The sequence below is a fragment of the Setaria viridis genome, chromosome 8 (genome assembly GCF_005286985.2).
Source record: "Setaria viridis chromosome 8, Setaria_viridis_v4.0, whole genome shotgun sequence".
NCBI classification, from domain to species: Eukaryota; Viridiplantae; Streptophyta; class Magnoliopsida; order Poales; family Poaceae; genus Setaria; species Setaria viridis.
Window position 1 is genome coordinate 34,126,062 of NC_048270.2, and position 16,018 is coordinate 34,142,079.

The following is a 16,018-nucleotide window of genomic DNA, read 5'->3' on the forward strand; positions in this document are numbered from 1 at the left end:
AATGTTCACATCGGGAGAATTTGAGGAATTCACGACCGATATGGGCATCAAATTGCTAAATTCTTCTCCATATTACGCTCAAGCCAATGGGCAAGCAGAATCCTCCAACAAAGGAATAATCAAGTTGATCAAAAGGAAGATTGAAGAATGCCCGAAGAAGTGGCACCTATGTTTGACCGAAGCCCTATGGGCATACAGAATGGCCTGTCATGGGGCGACCAAGTTATCCCCCTATCAGTTGGTATACGGTCACGATGCAGTACTTCCATGGGAGTCAAGGGCAGGATCAAGGCGCATTTCACTTCAGGACCAGTTGTCGGCCGATGACTACTCGGCTCTGATGAAGGAAGAACTTGATGACTTGGCCGGCCAACGACTGAGAGCTCTAATAAGCATCGAGGAAAATAAAAAGAGAGTAGCCAGGTGGTACGATAAAAAGGTCAAAGTCAAACAGTTCTCCCCTGGAGATTTGGTATGGAAGTTGGTACTACCGATCGGGTCGAAAGATCCTAAATTCGGCAAATGGTCTCCTACCTGGGAAGGGCCGTATAAAATCGGCAGATGCGCTCCAGGGAATGCGTATATTTTGGAAACAACAGAGGGAGAAGAATTCACTAGGGCTCTGAATGGGAGGTACTTAAAAAGATACTACCCGAGTATATGGGTCGGGGCCTAAAGGGATAAACACAGTCAAAAATGACCGACACGACTCGGTTTTAAGACGCATATGAAATCGACCGGGACGGCCGATTATATTTATAATGGCCGATTACATTTATTCGGGCCGATTACATTCGTTCGGTACGGGCGACCGATTACATGGCCGACAAAACACTAAGTCGCCCTTAGAATAAAAAATACAGCAACTAATTATTCTTTTTCTTACGCTCCCTCTCAGCCCGACCTAACTTTATCATGAGTCGAATGTATTCTTCTTCTATGGCCTTCATTGAACTCTCCGCTTCGGCTTGGCGGGGGAGATCTACGGGAAGGCGCGAGGCCTCCGCCGCCGCCAGAATGACGGGCCGAGGAAGCATGCGGACCCCATCAGTGGAAGGCCGCAGGTTCCGAAGAAGCGTACGAGCCCTATCGGCAGGAAGCCGCGAGTTGCCGTTCCTTTCCAGGAAATCCAGGATCGTGCAGGTCGACGAAGTGATGTCACCACCAGGAACGTTGCGGCGATGACCCCTCATGGCTCGAGACATATGGCGGTGTTCGTTCACCACGGCGTCCAAGACTACTCGAGCATCTGCGGTGATATGGTCTTGGAGCTCCGCCCGATGAGCTAAAATCAGAACTTTGTCCTCCGGGGTCAGAGGGTCCTCAGAATGTAGGCACTCGATAGCGCGCACAAGCTCCGAACTAAGGCGTTGAGGCTGAAACAGAGAGGGAATAAGTTGGCGCATTCATTTCCTAAGATCTGGAAGGAGAAGGCGAAGCGTCACCTGGTTGACGGAAGAGGACGACGACGAAGCCATAACAAAGTGGTTACGCCGATGAGAGGAAGAGGAAAAATGGGATGGGAGCCAAATCAATGTTATCGGGAGGAAGCGCCGGGGTCGATATTTATGGGGAAATACAGTGAAATTTGTTGAGGCCACATCCCATCGGTAATAAGGGAGGCAGTAAATAGAAGGCATCACGAAAGATCAGTCAAAAACGGCAGTAAATGTTCGTACAAAACGGTCAGTGTTTTACAGATTACCCAAAAGGGTATCGATAGCCGTGATGGCCCGACGCCGGATCTGATCGGCAGAGTCAAGAACCCGTTGGTCTTCTTCTGCCGATCCAGGAACTTCCGATGCGGTGCGGTGGAGTCTCAGAGCCTCCTGGGCAAGACGCTGCCTCTCCCGTGTCAAATCGGCGATAGCCGAAGGCAATTCTTGAAGTCTGCTCTCTTCGGCGCTGATGGCCTTGGTCACTTGTTCCATCTCTTTGGCAAGGTCCGCCCTCCGTCGTTTGAGGCGATCTATTTCACTAATGATCGCCGGCCGTGAATCTTCCAAGACATGGATCCGCCGATTCGCTTCTTGAGCCTGGTGCTTGAAAGCATTTTCATCTTCACGGATCTTGGCCAGTTTCGCGCGGTCAGCCATATGACGAAGGGCTCTAAAAACGGGAATCCTCATGGACTCAATAAAAGCCGCCGGTGCCAACGCCTCTTCCGCTTCCTCTGGTACTCGTCCGCTGACGTCACTAAAAAGTTGCCGAATCGGCGAAGCATCCTCTACCAATCGGCCGATATCCCCTTGAAGGAGGGATCGGATATTGGTAAGCTTAGCCCGGACGTCGTCAGGGACGGAGCTTAAGGCAACTTGGCGAGAAGAAGTCTCCTCATCATCAGAGAGAGCGACTGCAAAAGAGAAGAGACTGTTGTTGGGAGAGTCCTGTTCCTGAAAAGAATAAAGAAAAAAGGGTAAATCGGCAGGGGAACAGAGTAAATCGGCTGGTGAGGCTGGTTCAAGAACTTACCATCTTAAAACGGATTTCCTCATGCTGCGCTTGTAGAGCCGTTGTGTCTTCTTCAGTGGCCTGAGTCATGGGTTCATCCGATGAAGAAGACTCTACGACAATCGGCACGGTGCTCGGACCGGCTCCCTGGGAAGGAATCGGTTGTCGAGGAACGCTTGGTGTGCCGATGGTCTGCGTCGAGGGATCGGTTAAATATGTTATGCAAATACCCGAAGGGAGTCCATAAGACAAGTACCGTACCTCAATGGATGAAGGCAGGGGCGTGTTGGCATCCGGTCGAGTTGTCACTGACTGTGATATTTCCATAGAAGAACCCTAAGAAGCACAAAGTGAACAAGAATTAATGCCGAGTTGACAAATCGGAAGTGATAAAGCTTGAACTCACTTGTAAAGCTTCCAGCAATAGTGAGGCGGCAGCCGCTCCGGCTTGTGTAATGGCTTGAGTATCAGCACTTTGTGTGGCCGGGGGCGGTGCAGTCAAGACTTCTGCCGATGCGGGTACAGGAGGGTCCGCCGATGCCGTACGAGCCCGGACTCGGCGACTGGTTTTCTTGACGACCTTCTTATGAACCTTCTTCGATCGGCCAGCAATCATGTCAACTGACGGAGCGTCGTAGCCGATAAGAGGATAAGTGGTGTACGGATAGCTCTCCATTAGCCGACCACTGCGGCTGTGTGTTGGAGGGGCCTGACTCTCAGCCTAAAGAGACAGTGAAATCATTAGTGCTCAATCATGTTGAAAAGAATAAAAATCGGTAATCAGAAATACCTCGGCGTTGGGATCAATGTTGGCCGGGTCTAGAAGGTTGCAGTATGCCGATGCTGAGTTGCAGAATAAGAATTGCTTCCATTCAGCCCACCAAAGCTTGAACGGTTGGATGGCAAATGGGTATAATAGCCATTCATTCAAATTAATCGTACTGGAGTCCGGAATTCGGTCTCGCAGCCGACAATAATCCAGGCCAGTTTTAAGCGCTTCTCTGAACTTGATTCGGCCAGCAAAATACACTCGTATCGGCAATTGACCCATGCCGAATTGTCGTGCAGCACTAGATGGGTTGTAGAACTCATATGTAGGGGCATCTTTCCCCGAAAAGAAGTTGGCCGGTAAAAGTCCTGGTTTGATCAATTCTTCATAAAGGTTTTCATCAAATCGGCCAGAGGTCGAATCAAAGCAGGAGGGGAGTTCGAAGACTGGGATGTCTCGTTGGTATGGAAACCAGATAGTTGCGTCCTCATTAAATCCATTATAGAAGCACCGAAAGTACTCGGCTACCTTTGTAGCGGAATACGCACAACCTGGAAAAGCTGACGCTGCTTCACCATAAGACATGCATCGGCGACGCTCGGTGGGATCTTCCGCCGATTCGATATTAGGAAACATCATATGGTCCACTGGCTGCCGGGTGATCCTGTTCATGTAAAGGTTCAACCATAGATTGACGAACCACCAAGGCCCACCTGGGTTGCCGATTGGTTCTCCCTTGGAGAGTTTTGTGCCGATTTGATGGAGCATATGGTACACGGCACCCAGAAGATGTTTCCCGAGAGGGACGCGGTCTCCTTTCGACAGTGCTTCAGCTAAAGATTGGGTATTGGTTGTTGGGCCGGCGGCTCTTCCACAGAAGAGGTGTTTTTCGAGCCACATCATCAGGAAAGCGGTGTGCTCTCTGTTATCAACAGTACCGGTCTTCTTATTATCATTAATGAAACCCTTCCAGCCGCCGATTCTTCTCGTGTCCAGCCGATGCGATGGTACGGTCAGAAGTTGGAAGGGCGTGTCAGGGGAGGATATATCCAGGCCGGTCAAGAGGACCACATCGGCCAGAGTGGGGGTCATAGGACCATGACCAAATAAGAACGCATTGAGCGCGTCAGACCAAAAATAGGAAGCTGCCATCACTAGCGGCTCATTTTTCTCCATTTGCGACAGAGAAAGGTTGATACATTGGCCGATTTTGAGCTCATCCCATGAAACGCCCCTTGACGCGGATACTCGTTGGTACCATTCCCTCCAACCTGGGGTTTCGTTCGGCCAGGATCTAAAAGTGCTTGCCCATTGATCTAAGTTCATATCGGACCGTTTGAAAGGTATCCGATCAGTTTCCAAATCTATAAGAATCGCCGGATCTGGGTCTCCCATGGGACCAAGGCAAACAAGGCCAGGACTGCCCGTGAGGTGAATAGTGATTCTATCTCTAACCGCCTAAAGAGGAAAAAGGGGCATAGGAATGTAAGGAGTAGATCTAAAATATTGCCGATAAGGAGGGGATTCGGTATTTACCTCTGGAATAAAGTTCTGAGTAATCGGCGTGGCCGCCGATATTGGCGTAGATGATGGGACTGTGAAAGGAACCGCCATTGGGATTTCTGATGAAGCCCTTGCATCTGTTGAAGAAGTGACGGCCGTCGCTACCTCCACCGGGGGCATTGTCCCTGGAGCATCGCGTGATGGGGAATTGCCAGAGGGAGTCGCCATTGAAGGAAAAAGGGGAAAAGGTGATTGGAGCTGAAACTGGAAGACTTCGATGGCAAGATTGAAGAAAGAGGGAGGCGCGCGCGTTGGAAAAGAGATATGAGCTTGAAGATGAGTTGCGGTGAAGTGATATTTATAGGGTGCCTGAGGAAAGGGTAAAGATGGAATTTTCACCGTGCCGGCGCGTCGAGTTTTTCGGGGTAGTGGCTGTCGTGGGCGCACGTTTCAAAAAAATTGCAATGATCAGCCGGGAGACCGCGAAACGGAAGGGTATTTTCATTGCGGCCGTTTCGGAGAAGAGGTTGTAAAGAATTTCGAAGTAAAGACTATGTTTTACTCCGAAACTGGGGGGCATGTGTTGACGCCGGATTTCGTCATCAGTAGAATCGGCACCAAAGAGGGAAAAAGGCGAGGAAGTACGGATGGAAATCGGCCAAAAGGTGCTACAGTGCGGAATCGGTCAAGTGGCTTTTACTTCACTTCAGAGTGAATGCGCTAGGTTCCCAATCGGCAATCCTTTGCTGATAAGAAATCGGCCGATCAGGAAGGTGGACTAAGGTGGGCCTGTATGGGCTTGGAAAGATGAAAGGATAAGATGGGGTTCAGCCCACGAAGCGTGGGGTAGTCGGTTTAGCACGGATTGTGCTGGTAGATGTTTGTTTTCTGTTTGAATTAGAGATAGAGTTCTAGTCGGTTAAGAAGATTATGTGTACGGGGCTATAAATAGCTACCTTTGTAAATCTGTAAAAACGACAATCAATCAATACAACAAGTTACTTTATTCTTCATACTTACTTTCGAGCAGGCGACTTCGCCATCACTTTTCCTTCTCACGAGTTCGTGCGGGTTGGCAGGGCTGCATCATCTTGATCTCCGGCCGATTCTGTAAGTTCCGTTTATCGAATAATATCTAAGCTTTAACTCCCGGCGCATCGCTGTTGTTTCGTTTGGATTTATTCATCAGTTATCGATATCGACTAGATTCATAGGTTTTTGCCTGTTTTCCTAGTTTTTATCACCAGTTATCCCGCTAGGAATCGGTAGTGTCGGCTTTCATTACTTCCTGTTGCCAGATCCATCTGCTGCCGATTAGATCTTTTCCGAGCGCTGTTACTACGTACCTTGTACCGATTACTTTAGTATTTTTCTATCTACAAGGCTACAGGAATCGTGCTGTCTTGTAGCCGATTCCATTACCACAGTAAATCGGTCGATCTGCCGATAAGCTCTCTCGATCGGAAACTTAGCCGATCGTAGTTACCGAATTTGACACGTGTTTTTCCTTGCCAATCAACAGGTCAGATTGGCTGGCACGCCGCGTGAACCGCACCAGGGCATTCACCCGAACAGGAGCTAAGCAGATTCTCCCGGGTCGTGTGTCGGCCGCTGGGATTCGGTTGACCGATTTCTAGCGCTAACACTTTGTCACGCCAGGCACGATGGCACGACAAAATCACGTTGTGCCACATGCATTGGCATGACAGGAGCGTTCCACATTACCGACTCCTGCCAGCGTGGTGGCCTTGTTGCGCCAATGCATGTGGTGCTACAACGTGATCCTGTCGCACCACGCGGATTGGCGCGACCAAAAGGGTCACCGGATGGAAATATTTGCCGGGAGGGGTTATTTTTAAAATTATATTAAAAAAGGATTAAATTAAAAAAATCTTAGAGGCACGGACGTGTGCGGACGGGAGGCGCACGGCCAACCGGCCAGGGCTAAGGTTCCGACATGCTGGTCTGACTTCACGTCAGGTGGGCTAATGGGCTGATCTTTTTATGCCATTTTTATGAAACTTGTTCTGAGTCTTCTTAAGCCTCACCCCGGGCTGCAGCCCGGGGCCCAAATCAGCCCCTGCCCACGCCACCCGTTCCAAACCCTCGCTAAGTCCTCTGGATCCCACCTTGGGCTTCCCTCAAGAGGCTCCAGCGAGGATTCTGAGCTCCTCCGAGGCTCCATCTCTTTCCCAGGGTTCGATCTCCGGTCTTCATATCAGCCTCGGAACTTGTCTCCGTGGACGTGGTACCTGGAAAACATCTGAAGAGCAAGGTACACATACGTGGTCATCAACAAAGAAAGAAGCGAGGGTGAACAACGAGGAATCCAAACCCTTTAGACCTCTCTCTTAACCCTCGAGTGCTGGGGTGGGAACCCCACGCTTTTTTAGTTTGTTCTCAAAAGTAATTTACGAGACCCGAGGGTTATATATGCACCTATAACTTTAACCCAAACTCCTTTGAACCTTCTCGCAAGCTTCGGCCGTGAAGACACTACGTCCGTTGATGCGAGGATCTTTCCGAGGGTAAGAATATCATATCCCCGAATCCATGAAATTAATGATCGCTCATAAAAAATGTTACCCTCGAATATCGGAGGAGAAAAGAGACAGAATTAAAAGAGGACACGTGTTTGCTTCTAGTTATGTGACGTTTCGGCTTTCTCGTACAGTTTGAGGCATCCTTTTGCACCCGTTACGCCCCGAAGGTCCGGGTCTGTTCCGTTACCTTCGCTATCGCTTGACAACCCTTGTTTCATTTTCAAATTGTGCTTTAAGATTCGTGCCATCCAAAATTCGACGTTTCCTGTGCTGATTGAGTCAATAGAAGGTTAGGTTTCCCTTTTACTATGTATGTCTTTGCCATGGCCTTTTTTGCGCACAATTTTCTATTTGAGTTTTTTTACTCTTAGTTTTTGTTTAACTTGCTAGCACAATGTAAACCGCGAGGCCAGCTACATCAGAGGAGCTTGCTGAGATGGAAAGCGGGAACAAGGGGCGGAACCGAGGGTTACCAGGAGCGGTCATCTAGCTCTGACGCCCGGGGAGTGAAGATTTGGCTGGAGTTGATGCCGACCCTCGGGATCTTACCGAAGTCAAGGTAGCTCTGAAACCTACTCTTCGCTTTGGCCATTCCCTGGTCTCACAGACCACCATCGATTTCTATATATCGAAAGGATATTTTTCCGGAGGTGTTGCTAGGCTGCCTGGTGATGATGATGAGGTAATTCCATGACCCAACCCTGGCGAGGTTGTGGTTTTCTGTGACTGGGTTGTTTCATTTGGGGGTTTCATTTCACTCTAGATGATGTGTCAGTCTGGAAACAGTAAAATGAAACTTGCCATTGAGAATGGCATAAGTGAATGCATATCTTCAGCAGAAGTTGATTGCGTTGTGTTGAATTCATTACTCTTTGCTGACAAGGACAGGTCCTACGTCCTCTTCTGCTCACGCTCACACATGTATCTCCTGGTGTTACATAGGACCCCCACAATTGCGACAGATTGCCGCAATTTTTTGTTGTGTCTAGCAATGTCAGTATCAGCATAGCAAGATCATATAAACTTTTTGCCAGTACCTAATTTTGTATATGTATTTTATCTATAACGAATCAGCGAACACCTTATTTTCATATGCTCAATGTCAACATCACAGAGAACGCTTCAGTCATTGAACAAGATTAATAATGGAAGGGGCAAATCCTTAATGCATTGATAAGAGACACAGTCGTCGGTGAACAAAGATGCCTCTCATAGCACCGAAAAAGGCAACAGAACATCAGAGCTGGGTGGTCACCAGTCCAAGCTCCCAAAATATCACCAAAGCTTGGTGGATGGTCACCAGTCCAGACACTGAAACACTTAGTAGGGTAACTGACTCGAAAGACCAAACGATGGCCAAAAGAGAGGAAGAGAAACTGCAGGAAAAGAATACATAAGGCTCTTCCGGTGCAGAAAAACTAGAGGACACGGGTTCGCGAGCATCGCTGCTTAGTAACTCCACATGCATCTCAATCAACCCTGCCAAAACACCAGAGATGTTATCAGCACATTGGCATAGCCAGCATAGCGTCTAGCATGTAAGCATCTGCATAGTGACATCATACAAACTTCAACTTTAGCTTGTTAAGGAAAATTATGCTGATCCAGATTTGAACAAGGATTTGCACTTTTGCGGATAGCATGCCAAAATTGATTGATGAATTATTTAAAACATGTACATGCCAAGAGTTTGAAGCACATCACAGAGTAGCAGCACAGCACAAGTCTTCTTTCAAAAGTCTGTCTGATGGGAACAATTTTTGCATTTCACTTCACTCTGTTAATGCAATTTTAAGCCGTGATGTGTGATCCAGGCTTTATATTTGAAATCATTTATATAAGATAAACATATGTTGGTATTTTGTGCACTGGACCACTTAATTCTTTCACATACATTGCAAACAGTCTTAAGCACGTGGAGTTTTGTGAAAAGAAGGGCACAAATTCAGGCCATAGGCAGAGGCACTTTACCTCCATGTCGATGTCATTATCCTTTGATGCTTCACCTGTCAAAATGAAGAACCACATTTTGGTTGAATCTTAGTGCCATAATAATGTCAAGAATTTATCCATATCAAATTCTAGTTATAGGTCATAATCCCTACATCCTATGTTCAATAGACTAGTAAGACGCATGATATCACTATTTCAGAAGGAATATATTTTCTAGACATATTTTAAGTATTTTGGGCATCAAAACTGGACCAGTATTTAGGATCTACGATACTTTGTATGTTTTATCATATAAATGAATATGTGTCAACAAACATTAGTAGACGTAAGGTTTAGCTCAACAGAATGTCATAGGAAAGCAAAGCATTGTAAGTACTCTGCACACCCCCATTACAGCTAATCAAGGCACAATTAAACTACATCCAAGTAATGTTATTATGGACTGATGATTAATTGTAGTTTATGTCTTGCAACTCCCTGATCAAACATTCTGTAGTGACTCAGTAGGGTCTCGACATGCATGCAAATGTTTTCATTTTAGGAGTAATGTTATTGTTCCTTTTACAACAGATCAAAGTACCCAGTATTGCACATTTGACAGCTTAAGAATGACAAAAACACATACAGAATTGCTGATGCTTGCTCTTTCTATAGAACATATCTTACTCTAAGATGATACCGCATAAAAAAGGAAGTTACAGCCTTAAATATTTTCTCCAAGAGAAAGGTTTACATGCCCATTACTTAATGGTCAGAAAGTTTCTTTTTTTCCAAAAATGGATTTACCTCCAGTTAATTCTGATGTCCACAATGCTAAGTTGTCCTTCAGAAGCTGCATCATAAGTGTGCTATCCTTGTAAACCCCCTCACCAGCAGCATTAATTTCAGTAAGAGCCTCATCAAATGCTTGTTTTGCCACTTGGCAAGCTCTGAAAATAGAAAAAAACATGAAAATTCAGTGACTGAAGTTGATGCTTTTTTATAAACCGGTGGCCCATCAAGCAGCATACCAGGATGACAACAAATCTACCATGTTCCAAACATGCTGCATCCAAGGGAGAAAAAAATACCGTCGTCTAACATCTTCCTAAAGAAAGGGCTCAACCCACAAATCTACTATGTGCCCTACTAGCATCCAGTGGGTTCAGGCTGTATATAACTAAACATTGCACTTGGGGTTTAATTATGTGAGTGGCTAAATGTCTCATGATGCCTATTGGGGGAAACAAAATCAAATTTAACTTACTGATAAACCATCTACTAGAGGCGAACAGTCCATTTGAAAGTAGGCCCATGTTTCAAAACAAGCATGACTGAATAGGAATATCTATCTTACAATTTGAAACATCAATGGAAAGAGAGAAAGGAGCCATTGAGGATGAGTGACCTCTCATGAGAGTTCATTATCTCATAAAAGAAGACCGAAAAATTGAGGGCAAGGCCAAGCCTGATTTGGTGAGCAGGTGAGAGTTCACTGGAGGCGACAACCATGGCATGCTGCAGCAAATGTTTGTTATTTCAACAGGAAGAGAAAGGCTTTTCTGAAAGATTCGTTTGAGCCCATGTAAAATACTTGGAAGATTCTGAACCTGGTATGCCATAAGTGACTGATCAGCAGCAGCCTTCTTTTCAGTTCCAGTGCTAAATTCAGCCAAGTAACGATAGTAGTCCCCTTTCCTGCAACAGTTTAGGAGTCATATCCAATGCAGGTATGGAAAAGATTGTGGAAGTAGGAGTATCATGTGAACATGCATGCACTATAGAGAGAAGATTATCATTGAAATGATAGAGAAGCGGACCTAGTGTCGAATGGATTACTAGGGTCACATCTAGACAATGTAAAATTCCTAGTATCATTCTACCGTGTCATATACACAAGGGACTGATGGAGTGCTTCAGAACTAGTGAAGCACCATCCAATTCTCTAATATTGCTGCACCGAAAACATTAATGAACGACATAATGAGAAACTAAACTAATCATTGTACATATTTTCCAGAAATAAAGAAGAGCATTAAAAAATTTTCACCATCCTTGTGTAATGGAACCAATTTTGCAAGACTGCATAGCAGCCTAACCTCAGATATAGAGAAGTTCATAGTAAAAAGACTAAAAGGCAGGACAATGTAAAACTAGTGTTGTATCATTAAATAATAGCCCGACTCACTGAACAGTTGGAGACCAGGAGCTTGATCTACTCTTTAAATCTTATTTCTTTTTTTCTTTTGGAATATCTTACATGATAGAAAGGTAATAATAATAGTACTTTTAAGCTTTCTGCCTTTGCATAGATTGATTAAACTTAAGTCAAACTAAATCCAACGACCGTATTTTAATTCCACTAGGAAAGAAGCAGCACCTTGTTTATATATCAAAAAAACAAAAAAAAAAGTCTACAACTAAGTATAGTGCCATTTCGAGAAGTAGCACTGTGCTCATCTAAAGGAATTGGAAATGTGCAGTTTTCTTTTCTTTTATTTACATAATAGTGGTACCTTTTAAAACAGAATGGAAGTGGAAACGAATTTTGGGATCCGGTGGCAAAAACATATTCAGGTTAGCCATGGAGAAATGACACACAAGTTACCAAGCCATAACTAGACAATTTTTCCTCTTTTTCTGAACATTCTATCAAGTTCAGTCATCAAAGCTTAGGAAAGGATTTACCATTAAATCTTTTGGAGGAAATAAGCTCTTCAAAGACATTTGAGCTCAAAATTGTATATAGTTTTGGCAAAAGATTGCGATATCAAATTTACCTGGAAAGTTAATGAGATTTTGGATAGAAAATTAACTCTGGACATAATAATCAGAAAACAGTAAGAAAAGCAGAAGGCAAATGAAACAGAGCACTGAAACAAGGAACCTACATACATCTTATAAAAGAACACAACATTTTCACCCGAACTGGCCAAGGGAAGGCAATGAATAGCGATGATTGACAGTACTTCATTGCAAACCTTCCTTAGTTCGCCTTCTACTTTCTTTTTGTAGGCATCTATCATCACACCAGCCTGATCACCACTTGTCAACTTTTGCTCAAGTGAACAAATGATTCTCCATGATGCCCTCTTTGACCCAATAGTATTTTTGAAACCTACTGAGAATAAATGCCTTTCTTCAGCATTCATATCCACATCCATCCTAGCAAGCTTCTTCATAAATTCCACCATATCTGCCAGAACAATCATGAATTGAGTTAAGATATAGGACTAACTTCAGCTGAACAAGCGTAATTAAATATGGATGCACATAGCATAACTAATTAAGGGGCGTTCTGAATACTGTAATCATAACCTAACCTGAAGTGTTAGTTCTGGGACAGAACAGGTTACGTTATAAAGACATATTAGTTTGTCATGTCAACCTATTCATTCTCTTCGTAGTTTGAAAAATTAGACATTATATCGGTTAAGTCACCGCTTTACATTAAAGTTACATGTTGGAAAGTCTAGATTGAAGTCAAAAGGTGTTTATTTTTCTCACCAACTTCACTGACTGCATGAAACCATTACTTGGTTCTACAGTAGAAATTCACTAAACTTATGCAAAAACTATGTTTTTATGCCTTTTTTTTGCCAAAGGAAGAGGAAAATGGCCTGCTAAACTGATTCCTAGGAGGCAGGAGGTTCGTGGAAACAAAGGACTCACAGGAAGAATAGTGATGAACTGGAAGATTATGGTCTCTGAACTTTTCAGAAAGAGCATTGAAGCATAGGCAGAGACGCTTGCAACCTAGTGCATCTCCAAATTAACGCAACTAGGAGCAGTATGGAAGTAATGGTATGCTTTCTATGCCAAAATCAACCTCTTAGTGCCCATGTCAAGATATTGATTGACAAGAGTAAGTTAAAGAATCCTGCATGATCTAACAAGATAATTTGCAGTCCAAAGACATAAGAGATGGGTACCTGGTTACCTGAAGATGGGTAAAAACAATTTAAAGGAGTCTAGAGTTATGCTATTCCAGTATGGTAGGATGCTAGACTGCTAGCTCACACCACACTAGAGACTAGACAGAAAAAAGGATATGACTTTATAAATTGCTGAACTTCTATTAACATTAAACTAGAACTTGAAATGTGAAGTGTGAAGTAGATGGCAGGTTCCACATTTCCACTTATCCACTTATTACACACTTTCAGAGTCAAATAGATTATGTGTTGTAACTTGTAAGGATGTGAATGGAATGGATAGAGATCTATGAGTATGTTTATCCATTGTCATGCATCATCCATGACTCCAAGATCATTCTTTTCCTACAGATGAACATACCAATGAATAAGCAAGCAACTCAAGGGCACCCAGCACACAGAATTGGGCCCCACAAAACATCATAAACATATAATCTACTCTGATCGGCCAAGCTACCATTCTCCCCTCTTGCAAAAACAAATCGATAGTCCCAGAAACAATCAAAACCAGTCAGAACACACTCAGCAGTCACAAGATTTGACCCAAAATGGTCACAAAAAAGTCGTATTTTTTCAGGAAACCAGAACATTCGTACCATCACTGCTGGAAATGATCAAAATTGCCCCTAAAATAAACAAGGAGTAGCTGCAACTAGCCCCAAACCATCATAGAAGGACCTGACCAGTCAAACCATACACATTCAGAAGAATAAAAAAAACATAGCAATTGGGAGCAGATTACTGTTCACGCGTACAAGCAAGTGAGCAAAGACGACTAATCCAAACACACATGAGCGACAGAAGAAGACCACAATTTATCCCCAAATTCCGCCAAAGAACGGACCATGGATTTCCCAAAATGCAAGGCACCAGGAACAACAACACTGCACACAAGCAAGGTGCAAACGAGAACAAGGGAGATCCCTCACCATCGTATCACTCGGCAAGCTTTGGCCAGGCACACGACCTTCTCCCGCTCCTCCATCTCCTCCACCTCCACCAATCCCCTTCGTACTAGGCTTCCTGGCTTCCCCTCTCCCATGTCCCAACTCCCAAGTTGCCCCTCTTCACCTTCCTAAAACAGAAGGTGTGCTCCTCCCTAGCCATTTCCTACTTTTGGGACCGAATGGCTCACTTCTTGCTGATAGTGTCCGGTGTCCCCATATATTTGGTGCTTTCTGACTAGCAGCAGCAGCAATGATTTCGGTCTAATCTGAATATACTGATAGTTATTTTTGTTTGTCATGTCAACCAATTCATTCTCTCTGCTGTTGCAAACTTATATGCTGGAAGGTCCAGAAGTGAAATCGAGAAGGTGTTTCTTTTTTCTCACTAACTTGACTAACTGCATGAATCCGCTTGCTACCATAATACAAGCTATTACTGAACTTGTGTAAAACTATGATTTTATGTCATGATTATTATTTACTTCCAAAAGGTCTATCTTATTTTTACCAAAATAAGAGAACTATATATAATAAGTAGGGGATGCTCCTACTGTTTCATAAAAAAAAATAAGCAAAGCTAGTTCCTAGGAGGCAGGATTTTCCTGGAAACAAAAGATTCATAATCACGGTGTGTGCACCTTTCAGAGGGAATATCGACGTTTAGACGGCTAGAAGAACCTTATAGTGCACCTCCAAGATTAATGGAACCAGAAGCAATATGAAAGTAATCACATGTTTTTTTATGTCAAAATCGATCTCATAGTGCTCAGGTCATGACATTGGCTGACAGGGCCCAAGTTAAAGAACCCTACACGGCATAATGAAATAATTTGCAATCTAAAGACATAAGTCATAGGTGATGAGCATCAAATCGTGACCAAATTACAAAGGATAATGGGCGCCAGCAGATGGGTAGAAACAATTAAAAGCAGTCTAGAATTATGCCATTCCACCATATGGGGTTGCTAGGCTGCTAGCTCAAACCACTCTAAACAGAAAAAGGATACGACTTTATAAATTGCCTAACTTCTTTACACACTAAACTAAATCTCAAATGCGAACATAGATGGTGGGTTCCACAGTTTCACTTATTCCACACTTGTAGAGTCTAATAGTTGTCATGCGTACTAGGTTATAAATAGAATGGATGTCGTGCACCATCCATGGTACCAAGATCGTTCTTTTTCTCATAGAACCATCAAAAGCAGTAGAAAAGGAACTCTATGGGCACTCCACAGTCAACTCATAGAGTCGGCCCCCACAAATCAACAGAAACATATAACCTCATTATTCCCTTCAGCAGGCACAAATCGACAGAACTAAAGCAACAGAAACCTGTCAGAAACACTCAGCAACAGCAAGATTGCTCCCAAAATTGCCATCAAAATGATTGTCTTTTTCTCGAAGCGGTCCCCCAAAAATCAACGAAATGTTCCTGAAATTAGCCCAGAATCATCACAGTAGGGATCCACCGATCGAACCGATACACATTAATAGGATTTTTGCTCCATTACGGAAGAAACCCCCTAAAAAAATCGCTGCAGCGGCCGGTAGGTCACTGTTCAGACCTTGAAGCCAGTAAGCCAAGACTGATGCAAACGCGCTGGATCGAAGTCGAACGACGCCCAATTCCTTTCCGACAAAGAACAGAGCACGGATTTCCCCAAAATGCAGGGCACCAAGAACGACGGCACTGCAGACAAAGCATCAAGCAAGGCGGAACCGGGTGGATGGGATCCCTTACCGTCGTATCGCTCGGCCTGCTCGGCGAGCTTGGCCAGGCACACGACCTTCTCCCGCTCCTCCATCTTCTCCCCGGCCGATCCCCTTCTGGCTCTCGCTCTCCCGACTCCTCAGTTCCCCTCTTCACCTTCCTAAAACGGAAGGTGCGCTCCCCTTGCCTTTTTCTACTTTTGGGACCGGATGGCTCAGTTCTTG

At 44.5% G+C, this 16,018-nt stretch overlaps 1 protein-coding gene across 2 annotated transcripts; it reads right to left on the minus strand.

Moving 5' to 3' along the window:
• Positions 1 to 8,409: 8,409 nt before the first annotated feature.
• LOC117834165 (putative 14-3-3-like protein GF14-H) lies at positions 8,410 to 16,018 on the minus strand. 2 transcript variants are annotated; one of them, XM_034713788.2, is made up of 7 exons: positions 15,825 to 16,017; positions 12,094 to 12,394; positions 10,809 to 10,896; positions 10,607 to 10,716; positions 10,006 to 10,148; positions 9,238 to 9,272; positions 8,410 to 8,745 (listed from the first exon to the last, which is right to left on the minus strand). In XM_034713788.2, exons 1-7 carry the CDS (start codon positions 15,886 to 15,888, stop codon positions 8,740 to 8,742), a joined length of 747 nt encoding a protein of 248 aa, XP_034569679.1. In that variant the 5' UTR covers positions 15,889 to 16,017; the 3' UTR covers positions 8,410 to 8,739. The 2 variants fall into 2 exon arrangements, with proteins under 2 accessions (XP_034569679.1, XP_034569680.1); XM_034713789.2 differs by lacking the exons at positions 8,410 to 8,745; positions 9,238 to 9,272 and having other exon boundaries at positions 10,021 to 10,148; positions 10,556 to 10,716; positions 15,825 to 16,018.

What these genes read in the sequence shown, in the direction of transcription:
- LOC117834165 (XM_034713788.2), bottom strand. Translation starts at nt 15,888, where the DNA reads ATGGAGGAGCGGGAGAAGGTCGTGTGCCTGGCCAAGCTCGCCGAGCAG. An exon ending in GCAGGCCGAGCGATACGACG is followed by an intron (nt 12,395 to 15,824) that starts GTAAGGGATCCC and finishes TTGTTCTGGCAG; the next exon opens with ATATGGTGGAATTTATGAAG. An exon ending in AGTCACTTATGGCATACCAG is followed by an intron (nt 10,717 to 10,808) that starts GTTCAGAATCTT and finishes CATTTGCTGCAG; the next exon opens with CATGCCATGGTTGTCGCCTC.